The sequence below is a fragment of the Porites lutea genome, chromosome 2, assembly GCF_958299795.1.
Source record: "Porites lutea chromosome 2, jaPorLute2.1, whole genome shotgun sequence".
NCBI classification, from domain to species: Eukaryota; Metazoa; Cnidaria; class Anthozoa; order Scleractinia; family Poritidae; genus Porites; species Porites lutea.
Window position 1 is genome coordinate 8,019,107 of NC_133202.1, and position 8,480 is coordinate 8,027,586.

The 8,480-nt window shown below is 41.1% G+C and overlaps 1 protein-coding gene and 1 pseudogene across 1 annotated transcript; one reads left to right on the plus strand and one right to left on the minus strand.

The window, feature by feature from the left end:
- The window catches only part of LOC140927615 (lipopolysaccharide-induced tumor necrosis factor-alpha factor homolog pseudogene), a 2,070-nt pseudogene extending 274 nt beyond the window's left edge, over positions 1-1,796 (minus strand).
- A 4,555-nt stretch (positions 1,797-6,351) lies between these two features.
- LOC140925553 (uncharacterized) lies at positions 6,352-8,268 on the plus strand. The gene is made up of 2 exons (XM_073375490.1): positions 6,352-7,323; positions 8,113-8,268. The coding sequence occupies exons 1-2, from the start codon at positions 6,352-6,354 to the stop codon at positions 8,266-8,268; spliced, it is 1,128 nt and encodes a 375-aa protein (XP_073231591.1).
- The last annotated feature ends 212 nt before the right edge of the window (positions 8,269-8,480 follow it).

Sequence of the window (8,480 nt, forward strand, 5' to 3'; positions counted from 1 at the left end):
TTTTGCCCATAGCCTGCACCACAGAAGTAATCTAACTCCAGCAAGTGAAGGCTGCGAAGCAGCTCACAGATCATTGTTCTGGACCCTTAACAGTCTCAACTTATTACTGGAAATGCAGTGTGAATTTCCTTTCAATATGATGGGCCAAACGAATGATAATTTTTTTTAGTTGTTGTTAACAGGCTAACCATAGTGCATACTCAACTCCTGGTATGTACACAGGGAGGTTACCTGATCAACGCACTTAACCAAAGGTTTAGTTTCATCTGTGGCACAGCCGGCTACACAGGATTCCTATCCAAACCGTTTAATAGTTTTAGTACGAAAAAGGAGAACTTTATACCCAATGCTTTGGTTCCCTAGGTTTCCTATTCCAGACAACAAATGCTGACATATAATGAAATCAACAAATATAAAAGTGTAGACTTTGATATACATTTTGTAATAAAAGTAATTAATAAACTGGAATAATTATGCATTTATCCGGAGCTGTGGACTTTGTTTGTTGTTGTTGCTGTTATTTGTTAGCAGAAGTAATACTACAAAAGTCAACACAACAAATCAGAAAACTATGAGATTATACTCAGCAAAAAAACTGAGGATTTACTATAGCAACGTGCAACGACACATGCAAATTAATAATATTATCCATGAAGCTACAGGTTTGAATTTTTCCGCTTTTCAGTTTTGGTCGTTTTAGAGTTATTTAAAATAACTAGATATTCTTTGCTGCCACATAATTCAAAGAGATGGCAAATTATTCCATCTACCGGTAATAACAAGAAATACGACAAATGTCGGTTTAAAAGCTTGTTCTAAATCTAATTCGTAAGAGCTCTAATAACTATAGCTAATAAATTACAAAGTTAACTTCCGCAAATTAGTTAGTTGGTGTCGTGGCTTCAAGTCACCTACAGAATGAAATTAAGTGAAAATTTAATGAATGAGTGCCCGATTCCTCCACAGTTTTCGCTCCATTGTCTCTCTGCTTTCTTGCCAGGCCAATCGCCAATCTACATTCGGCGGTAAACACCAAGTTGCCTTCGGCAGTTTGGACACGAATGCACAGCATCTTGCATGCCATCAATGCAGAAGGGTATCAGGCAACATCCAGCCCAACATCCGACCAAAATCAGCCCTCCACAAGCCAGCCATGTCAGTGTGCCTGGGTTGTAAGTGACCGAAGTCACTATAGTTGCATTGCAATATGGGCACATCATTGACACCGGCGATTCTCCGTACATGGCACTTCCCACAACAACAGCAGTAGGTTGTTGAATGATCGTGGTCTGATGAGTACTTTGAGCTCCCACTGGCGGAGCATAGCCTTGAGGAGGTGGATAGCCTGCTTGCTGTGGTGGGTAGCCTTGCTGTGGTGGGTAGCCTTGCTGTGGTGGGTAGCCAGGTTGTTGAGGATAGGCCGGTTGAGCTGGAGGAGGATAACCGCCAGCTTGATAGGGTGGAGGTTTGTCAGACATCTTGGATTCCTCGGGGACTTAGAACGAATAAATTTTCCTGTTCTTGAAAATCAAGACGCCGCTGTTTGCCTTCTCGGCGATCTAAACGGTTAAAACAAATAGAAACATAAATCCATAGGTTAAAAACCCTCAATATACACTTTCAAACAAATGAAAATACTAAATCCACAGAAAGCACACCTACATTTCAGAAACTATCCTGCTTCGTCACGAACTGAATCACGTGATCGAACTCCCACACACGTACACAGCTGTGTTTCCCAGTTGTTGGTTGGCAAGGCACAACAAACGCGAAATAGCCAAAATGGATTGAAAAATTGGACAGAAGGTTGAAGTGAAAATTTCGGACAAACTTTCTGAAGGAGCTATTAGTTTGCTTTAACAACGATAGAGCCCTAGCCCCTGCCGGCCAAAAGAAATAAGGACTTTATAAACTAGTTAATCATTTTTTCAAATAATTGCGTTAAAGAGGTCTTCAAAGGGATTTATATGGTATAGTAGCATTTATGTTTTGCCAAGTAAACTTGGGAAATATTGGGCGCGATCCATTCAACCGGGAAAAGTGGTCCACCTCAAAAGGTGGACCAGTTTTTCCGATCCATTGAGTTTTGGACCAAAATTTCCGGAAATTTTGGTTGAATGGATCGCGCCCATTCTTTGCTCACGAGCTCCAGTTCCCCTCTGAGCTCACCATCTTACTGTTTTAGCACAGGCAAACCACTCTTTTTACATACGGGAATTGAAGCTCCTGGCCGAATTTCCTCAAATCAGTGGGCTTTTTATCTGTGCAGCCTACTGACAGCCTGCCAGTTAACCGCCAGCTGCGCTGGTCAGAAACAGCCCCGTAGTACAGTTCCACTGTCGCGTAATTTTTACGTGCGTAGGCACGTAAATTTTACGCCCGAAAATGAAAAAATAGAAGCTCGCTCAACTTTTGCTTTTGCAATCGGCCTTTCATACATTGCTTCTATTTTATTTACGCGCGAAAAATTTACATGCGTACGCAGGTAAAAATTACGCCACAGTGGAAATCCACCGTAAGCCGGTTTACTTAGGGCCGGTTCAGACTCCGATCTTTTCATATTTAGACCGGCTGAATTGATTCAGACGCCGATCTTAATCAGTAGCTGAACTAAGTGCAAAAGGCGAAAAATGCTCATTTCGGTCAAACTGCGTACAAAATACGTTATGATAATTTATACATTAGGTTTAGCCTTCGAAAACATTCGTTTCTCTTCGCTCTTCGCTCTTCGCCGGTAGGCACGTTCCGCGCCTACATTAGGTGAGGGTCTCAATGGGGTTAACCGATAGGCGTAAAATGGCCAAAAATTTAGTCGATAGCCGTAAAAATTGAAAAATTTTAACCGTTAGCCGTAAATAGAGTAAAAAAGAGTTAACCGTAAAAGAAACTTTTCCCTAGATTCCCTCACTTATGGTTGCGTTTTTTATTTCCCGGCTAGTGTGACATCCATACGCACGTTGGGCGAAGCGCCTTTTAGGTGTTGACCAAGACCTAGGCTCCATTTTCGCCGCTCTCTCAGGGAACTAATTTTTTCCATAGCGAAAGTGTGGCTTCTTGCTGGGGATTAATATTTGCGATTTTTAGGAGGTCGAGCCCTTGAGACATTAGTGAAACAACACGCAGAGATGTCACTGTTTGTAAAACACGTTGCCGATGAACAACATTTCCCTGTTTTCCTCTGACGCTACGGTAGACATTGCCATGCCCAGTCCCTGTACGGCGTCTTCCCACGCAATCTCGGTCAAGGTATTTTGGTGGCGAACTTGCATGGACCACGTGACCCGAAACGCATTAGCCGCGCGGAATAATGAGGCCCACGGACAAGGCAACGGCAGACAGTCGTTCCATACAGTCCTTCGCTATAATTAAAAACACTGGACACGGGAATTTTGTTATAGGTCGTTTTCGTCTGAGGCTAGCCTGTGTACAGTCGCGCCCTGCCCACAGACACCCCTTCTCCGATTTTTTCTGAGGGGAGGGGGCGGCTGTACACAGGCTATCTGGAACGGATAATCCCGTCTTCAAACTGTCCGTCGTAATTGACGGATAAAGTCAGGCGGATTGTTTACTCAAAATTAAGGCTATTCCATTTTCGAATTAAGAAGTATTACCTATCTGACGCGAATCATCAAATGGATAACCCGTCTCACACAAATAATCCGTCTCTAGTGTGAAAACGGCCATTTCTGTTATAATGAATGTCGCACCCTGGCCTTGAGTTGGGCGTTTGCTTGTCTGCTTTTTCTTTTTCACAAAGATTATTTTTAAATTGATTATTGACATTTCTATGTGTAAAATTATATTAGAAGAGAAATACTTTATAAAAAGTATGATCTATCAAATGTTAAAATTTTTCAAAAGAATAGGTTGTTTCATCCCGAGATGATCCAAAGACCTTTATTTTGATTTAAAGATACAAAAAATACAGGTTGATTAATATTTAACTTTTTGAAACAAAAGAAGTTAATTTTTAACTTTTTGTTAACCGTAACTGAAAAAAATTAACCGATAGCCGTAAAAGAGCCAAAATTTTAGCCGATAACCGTAAAAGCCACCACCCCATTGAGACCCTCTTAGGTTCGGTACATGAAAAGTTCGGCGTCTGAATCAAAGCCGTTCTAAAGTCGCTTCAAAGGCGAAATTCTCGGCCAGGCTAGGCGAAAAGGACGGCCAAACAGGCGTTCCTAATTGATTCCGGACGCCGAACTTTTCATGTAATTAATTCAATGTATTAGGTTCGGCTCATGAAAAGTTCCGCGTCTGAACCGGGCCTTAAAGTAACAATCAGATCTGTTTTGGTAGATTTGTCGCAAACTGTGCACAGTACTGAAGATTGCATAGATGTGTACGAAATCCTTTGCATGTAGTCTCATAACATCCCACATATGACCGAATTTTTTACCTTCAACTCTTGCTTTGGAATAGCAGGGTACATTTCCAGGTCACTATAAAAAAACAAGATCACTGGATTTATTAAACCTTTTCAAAACTGTGCTGTAAATAATGCTAAGGGACGGACCATTAGAAAAGTGGTGGGAGGGGTGGGAAAAAAAAACAAAAAAAAATTCATGCAAGGGAAAATGCCAAGAAAAAAAAAATTCATGCAAAGAAGAAGGTAAAGAAAAAAAATTCATGCAGAAGGAATGTCCAATTATCCAATATTACCAGGCACAATATGAATAAACAAAAATCACTTTCTTCTTATTGAAAGGAGACAATTAGAACCTTGTTTTTGCCTTAAATTGCAGCTAGTGTACCTACAACATAGACTGTATACTGTATTATAATAAAAATAATAAAATACAATTTGTAATAAATAAATATTAGACTTTGGTAGCTTTGTAAATATTCTATAAAATTATTTGTGCCCAGAATAAAAATTAGAGGATGGGTCTTATCGCCTTGAATAAGAATTCTATAATACAATGAAAAAGTGCATTCACACGTAGTAGTAAGTGTTAAAAATATAACTGTCAACGACATAAACAGCAACACTGCCACCGGTACTTTTAACAAAAATTAAGAACCACAAAGTATGGTTTTCATTGGCAGTCAGTCTACCTGCAACATACAGTGTATCCTATATTATAATAAATATCATAAATACATTTCATTATCCATAAACAGTTTCAATATTAAACTTTTCAACATATAAAATTTATGATAAAAATATAAATATTAGCCATCCACTCCAAGTGGCTTCTTCCTCCCTCATTGTGTGTACATTTTCGAAAAGATTTTGCATTAAAATGGCCTGCATCCTTTGATCTGTTGTGAGTATAGAATAATTTATAAAGCACAAAAACATAGATAATGAATCAAGATTTCACTGTTCAAAAAAAAGAAATATTTGTCTGAAGAAAAATTCGTGCAGAGGGGTTCACCTGAAAAAAATTCCTGCACAAGCAGTGAGCGAAAAAAAAAATTCGTGCAAGCTAAAAATTTCCCACCCCCCCCCCCCCCCCTCATCACTTTTCTAATGGTCCGTCCCTAAATAAGCAAACAAAATGGACAAACATATAAACAAAGATTTAGTGGTTATACATTCACAAATAAAAAGGGACGTTCTTTTTCTGGAATATTCCGGATCAAATTGGAATTTGGAAAAAAGTGTTGTTTTTTGAGGAGAGGGAAAAACCGTAGTACCCGGAGAAAAATCTCTCGAAGGAAGAGCAAGAACTAACAACAAATTCAATCCACATACATCGGGACTGGAACCCAAGCCAGATGAGCGGAGGCCGCGAACTTTGACCACTGCGCTATGCTTATGATTTACCCTCCAGGCCCCGGTTGTTCAAACGTTGGATAGCGCTATCCACCGGATAAATCACTATCCAGCGGATAAGTATTACGAAAATCAATTACGCTATCCGCTGGATAGTGATTTATCCGGTGGATAGCGCTATCTGACGTTTGAACAACCGGGGCCAGGGAGCTAAACAGAGGAGTATAATAAATTCGTTAAAAGATCAGTTTTTGTCATGGGCGTGCATCGACGTGGGGCCGTGAGGTTTTGATAGGGCTCGTATTTTAGCATCTCAAAGCATTTTTTCAGCATTTAAAGAGCTTATAAGTGGCATGTCCAATTAGAGATTACGGGTATGTATTTGTCCAGTGTTAGTAATTAAAGTGAAGTCTTCTTTTGGATGTTCAAGGGTTCTAATTTGCTAGAATTCTGGCGCGCGCGCAATAAGACGCAATAAACGAATCCTAGGCAACGCAAAGTTTATTTTCCTAGTTAGGATATATCTTCGCACGGTTTGTGTTAGGTGTAAGCGACACTTTTGACTATTGAAAAGCAAATAATATTGGCGTTTTGTGCTTTGAACGTCTAAAAGTGACTTTTAAGCTATGTGTGGATCACTTCTTTCCAAGTTTAGAAAGGCAAACAATAAGGTTGACCCAGGAATAATTATCTTTCCCGAGCCAAGACAAGACATAAGGCCAAGGAAGCCTTCTAACGGAGACTCTGCATGTCATAAAGACAGGGGATTCTGGGAGAATGGAGCTCAGGCAGACGTATCGGAAATCCCATGTTCTTTAGCATCACCTCATCAGAACAAGAAATTGTTAAAAAATGCGATGCCAAGTGGGTGCGAGGTTAATTCCGTGAGCGCATTAGATCGCGCAAAGCCAGTGCTGCCTGCTATCAACTCAACAAATGTGGCGTCTCCGCTTGTGGCGAAGAATTCTGATCATCTTTTGGAGAGTGCGCGTGAGATCCTAGCAATCCATGGTTACAGGACGTCTTCAAGTTGTAATGCTGCGCAGCCTCTGAGTTCGGTTAATTCCACTTTTCCGGAACAAAAAACAGCAGTGGCTTTCGACATAACTGTCACTGACGAGAAGACGGTCCATCCATCTGCGAGAGTTCCGCTGCGCTTAAGGAGACGTCGGCAAGTGGCGCCGGAAATCACTTTGGCGGATGTGCAGGAGAAAATGCGCGCAGCGGAAGAAAGGAAGCTGAAGGAGCTAGAACGCATACGTGACTGTGCGCGCAGCAGGACTGGTAACAGGGCTCGACCACACCCGGCTGATGTGTCAGCTAAAGCGATAAAGGAGAAAATTGCTGCAAAGCAAGCTGCAGCTGAAAGGAAGAGAAAAGAAAAGATGGCTAATAGAAAGCAAGCAGGCGATCGAGTCTCGCAGAAAATCAGCAGGATTGCTCAAGGGAAGGTTTCCGCCAAGACCCAGCTTGAGTCCACCATTGAACGAAAGATGCAGGAGACTGAGAAAAGAAAGGTAAAACAACAGCAGAAAGGTGAAAGGAAAAAGAAACAGAAAGAGCTGCGGGAGAAATATGCGAAGAAAGTTAAAGACAGAGTAAGTTGATTTCCTAATCTAATTAGTGTGGCAGGTGTGCATCGACACGGGAGGGGAAATGAGAGAAAAGAGACAGGGGATTTCCCAGGGAGATTGGGATTTCGAACTTCTCTTCCTCCCCCCTCCCCCTCCTCCTCTGCTCCCCTGTTTTGCGCCTGCCGACACAAGCCAATTGCAACTATAAAAAATCCCAATGATCACTGTTAGGTTCTCACCCAAACGTAAAGCCTCCTTTCAACGATAATCAAATCTCAAAAGTGACAAAAAGCTAGCAACGGAAACTTTTATTCAGACAAATGAAAGGATGGAAAGGTAGCCTACTGATACTCCTCTTGGCATTTATAATAAAATTCACATGCTCGGGGGCGTACACTTCTGTACGCACGGTACGCACGTGTGTACCTAAAAATGTCAAGGGTAAAAGAATAGAATAAAATGATCGAAAATAAAGGGAAAAAAGCGATAACAATAAGGAAAAATAAATGAATAAATGACAAGTTTTTTAAAAGCAAACTTTGCCCGAGCTTGTTGGCTTAACTAATGATACTCGATTTACATACTTCAGTTCATTTTCATGGTCAGTAAAAAAGCTTTGACTTCCAACACAGCCCTCTCCTTTAATCAAGGCATGCCTGGAAAAGATTTAATTTGGGGCTTAAAGGCGGGGGCAAGGGGACAGGGGGGCCGAGGGGAGCGGAAGAGTGATTTGGAAAATTGTGCGTATCTCTGAAAAAATGCTGGCTACGTCCCTTCTTGCAAAAAAAAGACTTTTAATAATTCCGGTTTCAGATGAACCAGATGATCAAACAGGAGGAAGAAGAAGTGCTCGATGATCTTAAAGAACTGGAGACTTACCTAGCATCGGATCAAAGCGAAGACGAGTCTTGGGGAAACGATCAAGAGGAGAAAGTGGCTTACGAGTGGCAGGATTTCTTCGCTGACTAAACGCTTACTAAACATGAACGTTCTATATCTATCTATGAGGGAGGGGAACAGGGGCATGTCCCGTTATAATGCGCGGTCGTTATTCCACCCGAGCAGTTCTTTTTTTACCAACTGTGCGTATTCATTACAGCATTAACAACTTGTTAAAGATAAAAGGGTAGCGGAAGCATTACCTGTTATTTATTACCCCGAGGATTAGACTGGAATGAAAG

Coding starts and splice junctions, on each gene's coding strand:
- LOC140925553 (XM_073375490.1), top strand. CDS start 6,352: ATGTGTGGATCACTTCTTTCCAAGTTTAGAAAGGCAAACAATAAGGTT. Junction 7,324..8,112: donor CGAAGAAAGTTAAAGACAGA/GTAAGTTGATTT, acceptor TTCCGGTTTCAG/ATGAACCAGATGATCAAACA.